At 37.8% G+C, this 17,688-nt stretch overlaps 1 protein-coding gene across 4 annotated transcripts in view; it reads left to right on the top strand.

Annotated features, from left to right (window-relative positions):
• ESRP1 (epithelial splicing regulatory protein 1) overlaps nucleotides 1–17,688 on the top strand; it is a 102,435-nt gene that overhangs the window by 54,075 nt on the left and 30,672 nt on the right. For 2 of the 4 annotated variants that reach the window (XM_069086617.1, XM_069086619.1), the window contains exons 12-13: nucleotides 8,153–8,351; nucleotides 12,441–12,609. In XM_069086617.1, coding sequence (XP_068942718.1) covers nucleotides 8,153–8,351; nucleotides 12,441–12,609 — 368 coding nt within the window. The remainder of the gene's footprint in view (nucleotides 1–8,152; nucleotides 8,352–12,440; nucleotides 12,610–17,688) is intronic. The other 2 variants (XM_069086618.1, XM_069086621.1) reach the window with 1 other exon arrangement.

Raw genomic sequence — 17,688 nt, 5'->3', positions numbered from 1 at the left:
TCTGGGTGTGGTGCTGAGTGTCTGAGCCCGGGATTCGATCTCCAGGTCTTCTCAACACTGGAGCCGGTGCTCTTACTCGCTGTGCTACCTGGCTGCCCCAAGTGATCTACTCTTAATGCCACACTGCCTTTCTCAATTTGTGGTTAGAATTAAGGTAAAACCTAAAATTGGCCAGAATAATGACATATGGCTTTTATCCCATCGTTCTAGGCTGGAATATAAGCATGTATATGAGGGCTAACTTTGTGAATATAAACAGATTCTAGTAATTTCTACATATACAAACTTCCACATCTAGACCCATCTGTTCTGACTTCCTAGAAATACAAATTAACAAGACAGCAAGTTATATCTAGAATACTAGCGTGATCTGAATCATGAGTTGGGCTTCGCTCCTTTGATGAAGCAAGGGAGTAAGTTTTGGTAGTGGAATATACCAGATGCAGAATTGAAGAGCTTGGATTAGAAATCAGTCTGGGCCACTTAGCACATCAGCATGACTCTCTGTGAAGTGAGAGAGTTGTTTTAGGTATCAGAGAACTCTGTCAGCTTAGTCCTATGATCTTCTCTGTGTTCTATTTTATTTTTCAGTTAAGAAACATTTATTTTCTTTTTCTCCCCAACATAAAAAAAAACAAAAAACTAACACAAATAGGCATAGTCAGGCAAAACAAATACCTATGTCATCCATGTCCACAAGTATTGCATCTCATTCTGCATCTTGAATCTACCACCTCTCTTGTTGGGAGGTGGGTAGCATAATTCATCATTAATCCTCTGGAATCATGTTCAGTTACTGTCTTTTTTTTTTTTAATTAAATTTTATGTTTATCTTTAGTTTACATCATTCATTTCCACAAGATTTTGAGTTACAAATTTTCTCCCCATATTTCCCCTACCCACCACCCCAAAACAGCCATCCTACTGAATACTCCCTCCCCCAATCTTCTCTCTCCTATATCTTCACCCATCCCCCCTCCAACTTTCCGGTAGGGCAAGATGGATCTCTATACCCCAGTGCCTGTATATGTTATTTCCCAGTTGCATGTAAAAAGAAATAATAATAATATATTCTTTAAGCATTTGATTTTAAAATTTTGAATTCCAGATTCTTTCCCTTCTTCCCTCATCACCTATCCTTACTGGGAAGATAGCCAATTCAATATAAGTTGTACATGTATAGCTACAGAAGACATTTCCATAGCAGATAAATTGTAATAGACTGACTATATTTTCCTCCATCCTATCGCACCCCCCACTTGTTCTAATCTCTACTTTGACCCTGTCCCTTTTCAAAAGTGTGTGCTTCTAATTTCCCTCCCCCACAACCTGCCCTCCCCTCCACCATCCCTCCTCTCATCCCCTTCCCTCCTACTCTTCTGTAGGACAAGATACCCTATTTAGTGTGTATGTCATTCCCTCCCTAAGCCAAATTAAACGAGAGTAAGGTTGACCCATTCCCTTTTGCCTTCCTGTTCTTCCCCTCCATTGTAATAGTTTTCCCTTACCTCTTCTTCTATATGAGATAATATGCCACATTCTGTCTCTTCCCATCTCCTCTCATCATATTCCTCTCTCACCTCTCAATTTCACCTTTTAAGTATCATCCCTTTCTATTCAATTGGTCCTGTGCCCTGTCTATGTATGCCTGTACACATATATACATACACTCACATGTATTCATAAACCCATATAGCCTCCTATATAGACATATATGTATGTATACACACACACACACATATATATATCTATATTTATATTCCCTTCAACTATTCTCACACTGAGAAAAGTTTCATAAGTTATAATGATTGTTTTTCCATGTAGGAATGTAGAGTTCAACTTTGATAAATTCCTTATGATTTCTTTTCCCTGTTTACCTTCTCATGCTTCTCTTGTTTCTTGTATCTGAATGTCAGATTTTCTATTCAACTCTGGTTTTTTCATCAAGAATGCTTGAAAGTACACTTGGCCATGTAACCTTGAGCAAGTTACTTAACCCCAATTGCTTAGGGGCAGCTAGGTGGCTCAGCGAGTAAGAGCACCGGTTCCAGTGTTGGGATGACCTAGGGATCAAATCTGGGCTCAGATACTTAGCACCACACCCAGAAATAACTGGCCGTGTAACCTTGAGCAAGTTACTTAACCCCAATTGCTTTAAAAAAAAAAAAAAGAATGCTTGAAAGTCCTCTATTTCATTGAATGACCATAGTTTCCCCTGAAACATGATACTCAGTTTTGCTGGGTAGGTGATTCTTGGTTTTAATCCCAGCTTCTGTGACCTCCAGAATATCATATTCCAAGCCCTTCAGTCCCTCAATGTAGAAGCTACCAGATCCTGTATTATCCTGATTGTGTTTCCACAATATTCAAATTGTTTCTTCTTGGCTGCTTGTAATATTTTGTCCTTGATCTGGGAACTCTGGAACCTGGCTATAATATTCCTAGGAGTTTTCTTTTGGGAATCTTTTTCAAGAGGTGATTGGTGGATTCTTTCAACCTCTATTTTGCTCTCTGGTTCTAAAACATTGGGGCAATTTTCCTTGAGAATTTCTTGAAGGATGATTTCTAGGTTCTTTTTTTTTGATCATGGCTTTCAGGTAGTCCAATAATTTCTAAATTATCTCTCCTGGATCTATTTTCCAGGTCAGTGGTTTTTCCAATGAGATATTTCACATTGCCTTCTATTTTTTCATTTGTTTGGATCTGTTTAATAGTATCTTGATTTTTCTTAAAGTCACTAGCTTCCATTTGGTCCAGTCTAATTCTGAAGGAATTATTCTCTTCAGTGAGCTTTTGAGATTCTTTTTCCATCTGGCAAATTTAGCTTTTTAAAGCATTCTTCTCATTGGCTTTTTGAGCCTCTTGCCATTTGAGTTAGTCTATTTTTTAAGGTATTATTTTCTTCAGTCAGGTTGTTGACTCTCTTTTCATGATTTTCTTACATCAGTCTCATTTCTCTTCCCAATTTTTCCTCTACTTCTCTTATTTGATGTTAAAAATCTTTCTTAAGCTCCTCTATGGCCTGTAACCAGTTCATAATTTTCTTGGAAGCTTTTGGTACAGGAGTTCTGTCTTCATTGTTTTCCTCCTTTTCCATGCTTTGATCCTTTTTGTCTCCAAAAAAGGAATCTAAGGTTTGACTGCTGTGCTTGCTTTGCTTCCTTTTCTTGCTCATGTTGCTACTCAATTACTTGACTTTTGAGCTTTTTGCCACAGTAGAGCTCTGCTTCCAAGGAGGAGAGCTTTGTCCCAAATTGCTGGGGTTTTCACAGCTACTGGAGCTATTAGTTGGGTGACCTCTCTGAAGCGTCCACCGACTCTGGCACCTGGTCACATACCCCAGGACCTCCACCCTCGACAGCAATCCAAATCCAAGCAGGTTAAAGCAAAAGTGATTACCCCTCAGAATGGTTGCTTGGTTCCCCTGCAGTCTGCAGGCCAGGAGCTCTGAAGCAGCCAGGTGGTGGCGGCCACCGTGCCTCAGCCAATTCTCCCCCTGGGGGGCAGAGGCTGGATCACACTCCTGGACCCCCGTTCCCAAAGTCCGCTGACTTCTCACTTTGTGCATTTATGGGTTGATAAATCTGGAAACTGCCACAGCTGCTGGTGATCCACTCTCCTGAAGTCTGCTCCAGGGTCAGGGCCACCCTGAGACTAAAACCACAGCTCAGGGGGCTGGGCTCTACTCCTAGGGTGCTAAAATGGGCCCTTACTGTCTGCCTGCCAGGCTGCTTTCAGCAAGAGGTTTCTCTCTGTCACTTTGTGTGTTCTGTAGCTCTAAAGTTTGTTTAGAGTCATTTTTATAGGTATTTGAGGTGTTTATGGGTGGAGCGCAGGGTTTTCCTATTTCTACGCCGCCATCTTCGTTCCATCCCCCCAGTTACTAAATCTTTCAAAGTTGCTTGCCTATGCAAAATTGTTATAGAAATCATTCATTTGTCTGGTTCTGAAGCTCATTTCATTCTGCCTTTGTTCATATGGTCTTCCCCATCTTTTTCATCATTTCTTACATAGTATAACTGTTGCTGTCTTTTTTCCTATAATTTATTTGTCCCATTTTCTCTCTGTCTCATCCCAAAATGTTTTATGTTCAAGATGTTAGCGTGAACCTTGAAAAGGTATAGAACCTGCCTTCTAAAAATTAATTTCCAAAGATTCTGATATGTAAAAGTAGCCTGATGACATTTGTTTTTCTCCATGGGTATTTGCTAACCTTCCCTGGGTCGGCATAAATGGTGAAGGAAAACAAGAAATACTACTCCAAAATAAATAAAAAATACTACAAAAAACTACTCCCGCTACCCCCAGCTGGCATTTATATAGAAAGCACTTTAGAGTTTTGCAGAGGGCTTTATAATATAGCTCATGTTATTCTCATCACAACCATGGAAGGTAGGTGCGGCTATTATCCCCATTTTACAGATAAGGAAACTGGAGGAAACAGAGTCTAACTTTCCCTGGGTCATACAGCTAGTGAGTACATGAAGCTGAATTTGAACATATCTCCCTGAATCCAGGTCCAACACTCTATCTACTCAGCTATTGACATGCAAAGAAATTTCTAAAGGTAGCTTTTATGGTTGTAATTGTTAATTAGAAGGAAGAATTTCTTTGTATTTTCAAGATTTTTATTTTACTTGTCCTCCTTCCTCCTCGTCCTGCCCCTCAAAAATATAAGGCACATTTACTGAAAAGTATAAGTCAACAATTTTTTTTTAATATTTGGTAAACTTCAGCAATTTTTCTGAAATTAATTATATATTATTTATTAATTTCATGTATTTTTAATATTCTCATTTTTTAAAAAAGCAATATTTATACCTTCCATGCCCTCTCATAACTGGTAGTTATTAACTAAAAGCCTAGGTGCAAGATACCTCACCCCTTTCTTAACTACAGTATTGACTGTAGAACATACTAACTGCCTTAACCTTCCTCCCTCTTCCCCCCACCCTGACCACCCACAACATACACACTCCTTCTCTTAAGACTCTAGTGTCCCATGAAGGGTGTACGTGGAAAGCACTACATTTTTCCAAGTCTTCTGACTACTGCCGTAACTTCTCTCACATGTACCTCCCAGTTTTATTGCTGTATCTCCACCCTTATTTTGTAGGTGTGTATCTCCAGAGAGTAGAGGATGAAGAGTAAGCAGGAGAAGAAGGCATCATGGCCTTATAGAATTTCTTTTAGGCCTATTCCCACCCCCACCCCCACCCCCACAACTGGAGAAAGGCCTAGATGTCAAAAAAACTGGTTGATTGCTATAGAGTATACTAATATTGTGTAAACATTTAGGGAGTGACTAGGTAAACATATCAATTTGAAGGGACAAGAGAGCCAGTGCAGTGCCATGGAAAGAGGGCTGGATATGGAGTCAGAGGACCCAAGATTAACCAGCCATTTATTAACTACCCACCATGTATCCATCACTATGCAAAAAGGACCTTCTGAGTCTTTACTTCTGCCCTTATTTCCATTTAAGTCCAATTTTAGTTTATTTGATGAATGATGTTGATATGGGTCATGGTAGTCTATTCCACTGATCAAAGATTTCCATTGTCCCCCTAACTTTTGCACTTAACTCTGCTTCTAAATGTGTTCTTTTGGTTTTAAAAAACAATCTGCATAACTTCTCTACCTCTATTAGATAAAATCTCATGGCATGCCCCACAGGTCAGTAGGTACCTCCTTGACCATGTTTTCATTTTAACTTCTCTTTTAAGTCAAATTGAGAATCTCATAGATCTTGTTGTGGGAACTCCATGTTCTTATAATCAGAACTGGGTCCTGGGTGGCAGGGTCTGTGCTCTGAGCCCTATCTTTTGTGACATCAGCAAAGCTGGATAGCAGCATGTCTCCCCTAGTTTTCTTTTTATATCCCCTCAGATACAATTACCAATTGTGTAGAGACTGTCCCTGGTTGTTAAGTCTCAGTGGAAAAATTCTGCTTCTTATTTACATGAAAGACTAGGATCTTGGAGGGGGGATAAGAAAAGGGAGAGATAACATTGTTGAAAGTGGATGTGCTCTCTGCACTTAATTGCAGAAACTTTGCTTGAGATGTCTGTTAATGAACCATCAGCATTTAAATGGTCCCAAGGAGACTTTCTGTCTTTCTTTAAATAGGAAAGCAATCCTTTATCTACCTGTATCTTTTCCCACCTCCTTTTCTATTCTCTCTCTCTCTCTCTCTCTCTCTCTCTCTCTCTCTCTTTCTCTCTCTCCCTCCCAAGTTATAATTTTAAACAAATCTAAATTAAGAGGGAATCTCCAGGGACAAAATAAACCCAATGCAATTTTCTCCTCTAGTCATAAAGTATAAAACTTAATTTAAAATGAAAATTGATGATCTGGTTTTGAAAAAAAACCAAATTCTCAGAAAAACTTACTTTCATTTTGTTGATTTTTTAAAAAGACATTGTTAAACACAATAATCTCAACAAAATAATTAACCCAAACAATGTATACAACCATAAACTCCAAACTATTTACAGTTTCCCCCCAAATTATATAACCTATAGATAAAATATCCAATTTGTTCTCTGTCCCCTTCTACTGCTTCTTTTTTTTTTAATCTGTGTACTTACTACATTTAGTTTCTGTTTAAAAAATTATTGTCAGTGTTAGAGTTCGGAAGCTGCTTTCTGGATCACCTCACATAAGATTTTTCACATTTCTTTTACAAATTTTTTATGCAATTCCACCTTATTGAACATACCACAGTTTATTTGAGCATTCTCTAATTTTGGGACGTGCTTGCTATTTCTGGTCTTTAATTTATAACAAAGCCATCGTCTATCTTTGTAGTGGTGGGTCATTTTTTTCCTTTTCATGACCTTCTCCTTCATAGGTTTGCTAGTGGCCAGTCTGCTGGTAATAAGCCTCCCCATACTTAACTGGGGTGGATCTTGTGCAGCAGGCTTAATGTCACTGGCCACATAGAAGATATTTAGCATGGTAAAAAAACCTGTCAGAGCTTGTAATCTATTGGCATAACCTTTGAGAGCCCAGAACTATCTTCATGTCATGATGAGGCATCCATAAAGGATATCAAAATACCATAGGGTATAGTCCTAGTAGTGGGATGACTACATCAGAACACAAGATTGGTTTTGTAATTCATTAGATATTGCCAAATTTAAGAGCGAAGTAGTATACCTGTGTGATAATACCTCGGCCATCAATGAATATTTATCCATTTTTAACCATTACTGTGAAGTTAATAGTATCAGAGAGCAATTCAACATTGTTTTAATTTTAATTTTTCTGATCATTAAATATTTTAAAAATTATTTTTTAAAACTTATTAATTTTTATTTCTTCATGGAGAATTGTTTACATCCTTTGCCCATTTATCCTTGGAGGAATAGATATAAACTTGCCTTCAGATGGGAGATGCAAAGAGAGCTCTTCTGCTTGGGGGGAAAAGGCAGTATAAACTAGTAACTAGACCCAGGAATTGAGGTGGGGGATGAGGAGTAGAGTGCTTCCTCAGAAACCTTAACCAAATCCCTCCCTAAGCCATCTGCTACCTTATGCCTGAGGGAAAAGAGGAATAAAGAAACAGGGAGGAGAGAAGGGATGAAGGGGAAGGGGAAAGCAGAGGAAACATGAAATCAGGAGAACAGAAGTAGTCATCAGAAGATTATTATGGATTTAACCACAATATATGGAGTGAGATATTTGAAACTCCAGCCCAACTCTGTTACTACCTTTCAGTATTGTATTAAGATTAATCAGGCGGTCACATACTTATCTGCTTTTCAGGAAGAAAAAAACAAAACCCCTAAAACTGCAAACTGTATTTAGAAACCATAGTGAAGATTATAAAGACACTTTGCTAGAATCTCTGATCTTGTATTTGTGTAAAAGGAAGAGAATTCCTTTCAGCTTTGAGCTTCCAAACTCTTTACTTCTGCCTTTTTAGTCCAAATGAGAAAAGATATTTTTCCCAATGAATAGATGATGGAATACAAACCTGTCTGTAGATTTGCTAACACCTGCATTTCATAATTAAAATCTCAGTGATGTAATTGTTTGTCCCATGGCATATCAACCAACAATTGTTTCCTAGAAATAGAAGATGAATCTTTTTTTTTCCTTTGTCATACAAGAAGACTTTTTTTTTCTTCCCTCTACCCTCTATTAGGGTCGCCCATCGGGAGATGCTTTTATCCAGATGAAATCTGCAGACAGAGCATTCATGGCTGCACAAAAGTGTCATAAAAAGACTATGAAGGACAGATATGTTGAAGTCTTTCAGTGTTCAGCTGAAGAGATGAACTTTGTGTTAATGGGGGGCACTTTAAATCGAAATGGCTTATCCCCACCGCCATGTAAGTTACCATGTAAGTTTTTCTTGGGTCTTGGCGCTATCCTCCGCTATGTGCTGGTAGGTGCTTGAGCTGCTTTCATAACTATGTTCCTGGCTCTTTCTGAGGCAGATAAAGTGATCACATGAAGCTTTCCAATCTGAAATCAATAGTATCTGGTGATTTAATTTAAGACTTTGGTTGTGGATGTCCATGATAAAAAAAATGTTAAAAACATACAAACAAAACCAACTTTTCAGATCATCCTCTTGCCTTTCCAGTGATAAGCAACTTGATTTCTAAAGCTTAACATGCCCAAGTAAGTAAGCACTGACTCTGGGAAGCAACATGGCTACAGAGATATTTTAATATACATGTAAAATAATTTAAAGGTGAAATTGAAGTTTTTTTCATGGAAAGCTTTATTGGGTGAATGATAGTAGGTTTGTTCTTTTTCTCCCCTACTTTCTGGCTGAGGAAAGATAAAACTCAAATATTGCCTTGTTGAGACATATTTACTCTGTTACTTTACAGAGTGTCTAGAGTAATAAGTTAACACAAAGGCAAAATGTATAATTAAACTAGCCAAAGTTTTCATTGGGTCACAGGATCAGTGCTTAATTTCAGGCCATGCTCTTGCTCATTGGAACCTGGGTAGCAGTCAGCTGGTGTCCTATCTGTTATATAAATATACTCTTTAGTCCATACTAAGTTCTGGATAGTAATTAAGGAACATATTTTAAAGGTCTAAATTTTAATGTTGCGGAGGGGGTGGGACATGCAGGTGAAACTTTTAATTGTATCTGAAATCATGCTTATTGAGAAAAATACTTGTTTTTATAATATTTGTTTCTATAAAGGGGTCACCTAGTAAAAGATTTTTAGTCTTGGGATCAAAGATGTATCACAACTCAAACAAGTTCCAAAGATAATTGATTTGATTTAGAAATTTGGTTTTCCATTTGGAAGAGCTGGAAGACTTAGACCAAGTTCTAGTTTAAAAAAAAGTCCCTATCACTGCTTCATTTAGTCATTTGACTTGTTGACTGAATATTGCTAACACTTGTGCTAATAATAATAATAATACTTTTACCTCTGGAGATAATCCTGTACGTATGATTTATAGCAGGATAACGTAAAGGATATTTTTTAATCACTACCTAGATGAAATGTATATACTACTTTTTGCCAGTTATCAAGAGTGTCTTCAGTTTAGGACCATAGGATTTAGAAGTAGAAAGAGATAATTAAGTGTTTTTAGATTACAGATTAGCAAACTGAATTCCAAACAGGTTCTGAAATGAACCTGAGAGACCACTCAGAAGAAAGTCAATTTTATAAAATTAAAGTTTCAAAAGAATCCAGGTGATTGAGAGGATATCATATATTGGTATTATCTGGCCAAATATTTCTATGCCATAATTTATCAATGTCTAAAGAAATCTTATGGTTTCTCTCTGTAATGCATTTTATTACCCATTATATTTGGGTGACATCTTCCCACAGAATCTAAATTCTTTCTCTTACAATGTGTGCATTCCTTTCTTCCTGCCCTTTTCAGAAAGCAGCTAGTCATACCTTAGCCTTCAGAGACATGGAACAGTCTTCCCTTCAGAGGTTAGATAGCACCAAATCCATTTCATCTTTCTGAGCAGGAAGTTATTTGGGGAGGCAGGTTGTAAAACGGTCAAAGTCATGATCCTGATGTCAAGAAGGTCAGAGATCAAATATGAACTCAGACTCTAACTAGCTATGTGACTCTGGGCAAGTCACTTATCATTTGCCTCAGTTTCTTAATTTATAAAATTGAGTTAATAATAGCACCTACCTCCCAGAATTGTTGTGAGGATCAAATGAGATAACAAATGTAAAGAACATAGCATTGTGCCTGGCACGTATTAAGTATTGTTTAAGTGTTAGATAATATTATTAATTCCTAGTCTTTATTTTGGAAAAGGGATGAAAATGAAAAACAATCTAATTAATGTTGTTATATGTCTAAGGAAAGAATTAACTCATATTGGTTTGGATTCCCACTGATAAAGCTTAGTATCATGTTTGTTTCTTTTTCTAAAATAAAATATGCTTCAAGGTGAAAATCTTTTGGCTTCATCATATGATTAAAACAATCACACAATTTGGAGTGCATTTCATACGTGCTTTTTGAAGATTGCTGCTAAACTTCAAAAAAGAATATGATATTGGTGTAAAACTGTCATTGAAGAGTTTGATGCTGAAGATGTGAGGGAAATATTCATTCATTGACCCTTGAAGTAATCTCACTGACTGAGAAACAGTGTATTGCAAGGGCAATGTAATAAGGAACAGTTATGTTAAAAAAAAAAACTTTTTCCCTAAGAAAATTCATAATTAAGCATCCTACTTTAAAATAAGTATACACAGAGCTACTAGAAGCTTTCCAGTTCCCCAAATTCTTTAGGGGAATCAGTCAGATCTCAGAGGTAGCACCCATACTTATAAAAAATTTGGAAAAAAACAAAATTCTTTGCCTTGCATTGTTTGAATAAGAGCAGATATATTTAGTTACTTCAGTTTGCCATGTAATCACTCAGCTCATCTTAACAGTATGAGGCAAATGCACTGTAAGAAACAGGAGTGGTGAAACTGGCTTAAATCTCTGGTCTGACTTTGATTTTAGATTGATCAGCCTTCTGGTGCCTCAGTTTCCTTGTCTATTCAGTACATTGGTTTGAGTATTAGATTCTTTTCAAGGGCAAATGGCTTCATTTGTGGCTGTATAATTTTAGCCTCCAAAAAGGAAGTAGAGATCTATGAAAACTGTGAATTGTAGGCCACTGATATGAGGAAGAAATTATTACCTTGAAAAATTCAAAATAAATGTTGATGTGCCTCATGCATGACATAGTATATTTCTGACCTGTGAAATATTCACTGTTAGGTAAGAGAAAGAAGGTCAAAAGCAAGTTGCCTCTTCAGTTGGAGATAATCATGGGATCACAATGATATGGCTAAATGAATTCTGTAGTTATGATTTGAAATTTCCTATCTCAACCAGGTTAAAAAATGAGTACTGCTGAATAAGAACTAAGATGAGTGATTTGAATTGATCCTTTTAAGGAAGAACTCTTGGACAAAGGCTGATAAAAATTCAGATCTCCCTGGCCATTTGCTAGGTCAGCCCTCATCCAAAAGACCCCAAGAAGAGTTATGGTATGGAAAGAATATGGAATCTGGAGTCAGGGTGTTTGAATTCTGGCTCTGCCATATGCTACCTGAATGACCATGGGGAAGTCATTTAGTGTCTTTGGACCCCAAGTTTCCTCATCTGTAAAATGAAGTTGGAATAGGTGACTTCTGAGGTCACTTCAACTCTAAATCTATATTCCTATGGTCCTAAGACTGTCAATTCTAAAGATACTCAGCCTTGGAATTAGTTTAAGACCTCTTTGAATTAAATTCTGAACCTGCCTGAGACAAGTTGCCTATAACTCTGGATTAGACATTTCCAATCTGACTTGAGACATCTGGCCTTTAGAGATATTCTTCCTGGGGTGGGAATTGATCTAAAGTAGCTTGGACCCCTATAGGTCTCTCTTTACTCTGACCCAGATTTCCTTGGGGAAAGAACTGATGCATATTTTAGTATAAGTTCTTGGTATAACTACCAGGGAGAAGGGTAGCAGTAGAGAGAGGGTCGATGGAAAATGTAATCAAGAGGTCTTGGAGTGTCCTCAGACAAGATGATTGGCCCTTTGAACAACTAGGAGTTTGTTGTACTGTTCTTTATTCAGTATTTGTGCAAGTATGTAAGTTCTCTGTTCCAGAGCTAATGCATAGTTGAGATCATTCAGACCACTGGGAAAATATTTCATATCATGCTATTAGAGAAGCAGACATTAGACTGGTACCAAGGCATAACATTTCTCATGCTTTATAGGAGAAGCTGTAATTTCCAGGTCACTGGGATATATGTAGTTGCCACATTAATAGTGAAGGTTCCTTGGAACCAAAAAGATAGGCTGAAAAGACCTTGTCTGGAAAGACTCCTGGCTACCCAGCTTGTATCTAAAAATGCTAACTCTGTGGCCCTTTTGCTAGTAAAGATGCTGTGTGTGTTATAACTGTCCCCTTTTTCCTATTTAGGTTTGTCTCCTCCTTCCTACACGTTTCCAGCTCCTGCTGCAGTGATCCCAACGGAAGCTGCCCTTTATCAGCCTTCTGTCCTGCTGAGTCCCCGGACACTGCAGCCCTCCACAGCCTACTACCCAGCTGGCACACAACTTTTCATGAACTACACAGCATACTATCCCAGGTAAGGCACAGAGGAAAGTGGAACCAAGAAGCAGGAACAAAGAACTCCTTGTAGGGCCCGGACTTGGAGCTCACAAAAGAATATTGTCTGTGGTCACACTCAAGGTTAGCCCTGCGGGGAATTGCTCCTTGTTGCCGAACCTGTGACCAAAAGAGAACTTCTTTAGAAAGGGCCCTCTCTTGTATGGCTCTTTGGTTCTTTTGAGGCTGTGTGTGGATGATTTAGTGTACATGTTCTTGCTGTACATTTAAAGAAATTCTAATTTGGGGGAGAAAGAGAACAGAAAAGGAGTTGGGGCAGGGAAAGAAATAGGTAGATATTCAATGTAAACATTGAATTATATTTAATATAAATTAAACATTATTAATAATAGGTAGCATTTATAAAGTGTATTAAGATGATTTCATTTGATTCTCACAAAAACCCTGTGAGTTAGATGTTATCCTCATTTTAAAATTGAGGCAACTGAGGCTGAGAGGGCTTAAATGTCTAGGGTTATGCAACTATTCAGTATTTGAGACTGAATTTAAACTTGGATCTTTTTGACTCCAAGCCCAGCACTCTCTCCACTGTACTGCCTAGCTGATTTATACTCAATATAAATCAGAAAATCCATTTGTAAGCCAGCAAAGTTGATGACTTAACAAAATATAAGTAAGGAAGTGTTTGAGGGTGTGTCATCTAATAGGGGATGATGGCATATACCTATAATCCCAGCTACTGTGGAGGCTGAGGCTGGTGATTTCTTGAGCTTGAGAGTCCTGAGCTGCAATAGGCTAAGCTAGTAGGGTGCCTGCACTGTCTGGTTCTAATATGGTGGGTTCCAAGGAGTACGGAACTACCAAGATACCCATGGAGGAGGAAATTGGCCCAGGTTGGTAAAATGAACAGATTAAAGCTTCCATGACAATTAGTAGGATTCAGTCCTTGAGTGGCCATTCAACTTCTGGACTGGGTGAGTGAGAGTAAGACCTATTCTTTTAAAAAGGGAACTGGGCCAACTCCAGTTGTCCTGATTTATATCTGGCCACTAGTCCCAAATGACTCTGGGGAGAAAGTGAGGTTGGTGACTTTGCACAGCCCTCCCTGAGTTAAATCCAGTTCACTTGCAAGTCAAGGCATCATCTTCCTGATGTCATGGTCTTCTTCAAGAGTGAAAGACAAATCACAATACACAATGCTAAAAAAGAAAAAAAGTGTATAATTTGTGTATGATATATAAAGGTACATAAACAGTATAGCAACACACAGTAATAGCACAGACTTTACAGTACTTATAATTTTCTTCAAAATTAAATTTTAAAATATTGGTCCTTAAAATCAGATCTTCTTTTTCTTAGATTGGCTGGATTTCCTTTTGTGTTTTATCTACCTAATGATTAGCCTTTTGAGTTAAGGTCTGGTAGCACTTTAGCTATTGTGCGATTGGATATTGGATTAATTGAAACCTGCCTTCACAATGTTTTTATCAATATAAGTTGTCCTCCTGGTTCTTCTTATTTCACTCTTCATCAGTTTATAAAAGTCCAACAAATTGTTCATTTTTATAATATTGGAGTGTTTTTATGTGTGTATATTGAGGGAGTTTGTTTTGCTTGACTCTGCTTATTTGTTATAAGAAACTTCATTCTCTCCCTCCCTCCCTCCCCCACCCCATGGGGTAGAGGAGTAGAAGTGAGAGAATAAAGATTTTTGTTAATTTTTTTTTAAAATAGAGGGGCTGATGCCAATGTGAAATGTTGCATGAACTTTTAGATGAAGTTACTATATTAGTTTTATTTAATTGTTTCAAAAAGAAACAAAACAAATGTTGGAAGAGGAGAAAGGGAGGAGAAGATAAAATGTTAAAGGCAAATCCTGAAACAATGAGAAGAGCTATCCTTTCATTGAAGGAATTTCAAACCCCAAAGCGACTCTCTTGGGGATTATCCAAAGTATGTTCTCTACATGCATTGCTGTAAAATGGAAAGAATTTTTTATTTGTATCCCCAGGTTCTGACACAGTGCCTGGTACATAGTAGTCACTTAATAAATATTGGTTGATTGACTTAAAAACAAACAAACCTGGAATCTGTAGATAAGTGTTTCCATAGCAGAAAAACCTAGCAAATGATACATTTAATAAGTGCCTAAAATTGGGATTCTGATGTCCTGCATTCTGCCAACTCATACTACCTATTGATTTATAGGGAGGGGCCAATATGAGAGTGGAAATAACACTATGGGGGGAATTAGGAGCTCCTACTTCTTTTCTGGGGAGCAGGTAGGTGGTGCAGTGGATAGAGCACCAGGTCTAGAGTGAAAATGACTCATCTTCATGAGTTCAAATCTGGCCTCAGACACTAGCAGCGTGACCCTGGGCAAGTCACTTAATTTTGTTTATTTCTGTTTCCTCCTCTATAAAATGAGCTGGAGAAGGAAATGAAAAAGTACCCCACCATCTTTGCCAAGAAAAGCACAAATGGGTTCATGAAGAGTCAGACATGACTGAAAAACTAAATGGCAAGCTCCATTCTCAGATCTGCCACCAACAAGCTTTGTGACTTGGGGCAAGATATTTCACAACTATGGATACATTTCCTTAATTTGTAAATGAAGTGGTTGCATGCACTCTAAATATAATATTTTAATTCTTACTTTCCCATTAAAAATCATTGGTATTTTTTACATGACTTTCATTTTCATATATAGAGCCCTTCTCTTCTCCATATTCAGAAGCTAACAATAACAATAATAGCCAGTATTTATGGAAGCTCTTAAAGTTTTCAAAGCACTTTACAATATGATCTCATTTTATCCTCTCAACAACCCCAAGAGGTACGTGCTAGTTGTTACCCCCATTTTACAGATGAGGAAACTGAGGTAGAGATTAAATTACTTACTCAGGATCACACTGCTAGTAAGTATCTGAGGCTGGACTTGAATTCAGGTTATCCCAACTCCTAGCCTAGTTCTCTATTCTCTTCACCGCCTACCTGCCTACCTTGTTAAAAAAAAATGGTTAAAAATTAAAAAAAAAAATAAAAGGAGTAATAAGCAGTTCATCAAAATTAACCAACCTGTTATCCTATCTCTCCCATTTAATACCTAAATTTTTATATTTATGAAATAAAACTATTGCTTAGACACACTTTTTTAAAAAAAAACTTTAGGATCTTACATGCGGATCTGGAAGGGACCTTAGGGGTCACCTAATGCAATTCCCTCATTTTCCAGAGGAAGAAACAAAGGTCCCCAAAGGTCAAGGGACTCATCTGAGGTTTTACAGGTAGAACTGGGATTTGAACCCAGGTGTCTTCTGACAGTGTTTTCCCCTATCCCATGCCATACTTTGTGCATTTTATTCTAAATTGCCATCATTGTTCCTGAAAGAAAAGAAAAATCTGGAGGATTATTTCTTTTTTGAGCTTTTTGTTACAATGTTTTAGGAAATAATTGTCCAAGGGTAAGAGAGCACCAAGACACAAAATAACATTAGGCTCTTTACAAAGGTGATCTAGACACCTGCCCTTCAGTCCCTAGGGAAGAAACGCCAGAGGGGTCTATCACATTGGCTTCCTGCCCAAGGCTATTACACTGGTCACAAAAGCAATCAATTCTCAGTAAAACTGCTGGTATCTAGGGTGAGGGTCATTTGTACATCTGAACTTTTAAAACTTTTTCCTTAATAATACCCAGAATGTGGTACTGAGCATAACCACTCAATCTTTCTACTAAGGGAGATTCAGAGAGAGACACCAGCATTGCAGGCCTAGCTCATCTTTACACATTGTCTTAAGCAGTACAAAGCCCTTTCCTCACAACAGTCCTAAATATTAGCCCCATTTTGCAGAGGAAGAAACTGAGGCTTTAAGACATTAACTCATCCAAAGGTCCCAAAGTTCAATCCAGTATTATTTCTACTACTCTTGTGTAATTATCTGAAGCAGCTGACCCACATTTCTCATCATTTATCTTCACTGAATTTAAGAACACTGTTGTTTGTTCCCCTTCCTTTGCTTTCCCATTTCATGTCCTCATTTTTGGGACATGAAGTAGAGCAGAAAATTGTTGTGGTCAGCCTATAAATGTATTCTGGCACTGACTGTCCCTGAATTAAGAAAACAATGTAGGTTGTAAAAGGAAGCATGCCTCTTGCCTCTAATGAATAAAAGTGAGAGGCTTACTATCTTTGGCATTTAGGGAAGGCAAAGCAGCTTTTTATGTGTGCCTTAGATTAGAGGGTGCTTAAGAGACCATCATCAAAACCTTCAGGTGGGATAGCCAGCATTGTCTAGGAGGGAGATATCATTTTCATCCATTTTCTGGAAACACCACCACTGATATTCAGGGAGATAGGCTTTAATGCTCCTTCTCCTTCCCTATCTACTACAAGTAAAGAATAAGGAAAGGTGAAATCATGGCTATTTATTGATCTCCCCAATTAGGTAGAAGGCATTATGCCAGGCTGTCTTCTAAGTGTAATAATAATGCCCAACTTTTATGTAGCACTTAAAGTTTAAATGTTTAAAAGTTTATGTAAATTATCTCATTTGAACCTCACAATAACTCTGTGGAGTAAGCACTTGAAATACCAATGTCCCAATTTTATAGACAAAGAAACAGGCTCAGAGATGTTTATGAACTTGCCCCTATCAATGTCAGAGACTGGATTCTATCCATGTGTCACAGGTGGGACTTGAATTCAGGTCTTTCAGATTCTAAGGCCAGCACCCTATCCATTATTATCTTGGCTGTAATGCAGAGGTGTCAAATATACAGTCTACCATGAGACCCAAAATGAGTGCAACCCAAATCAGATTAAAATGTAATTGGAAAATATTTAACAAAATAGATAAAGATAGAATAGAACATGGATAATGCTAACATGGTTTTCTAAGTCAGTATGCACCCACTGGGGCATAATGATTTAGTGACCCCATTTCTGTTTGACTTTGACATCACTGGGGTAGTGGATAGAATGGTAGTCTTGAAGTCAGGGGGACATAGATTCAAATTCTCCCTTGGACACTTGTGTAATATTGGGCTAGTCTTTAAACTTTTCTATGCTTCTGCTTCCTCATCTGTAAAATGAGGGAG

Source organism: Petaurus breviceps, unplaced genomic scaffold (assembly GCF_028583685.1).
Source record: "Petaurus breviceps papuanus isolate PSGF00001 unplaced genomic scaffold, PetGlider_PUasm1.0 179, whole genome shotgun sequence".
Taxonomy (NCBI): Eukaryota; Metazoa; Chordata; class Mammalia; order Diprotodontia; family Petauridae; genus Petaurus; species Petaurus breviceps.
This window is presented reverse-complemented; position numbering and strand designations above follow the sequence as displayed.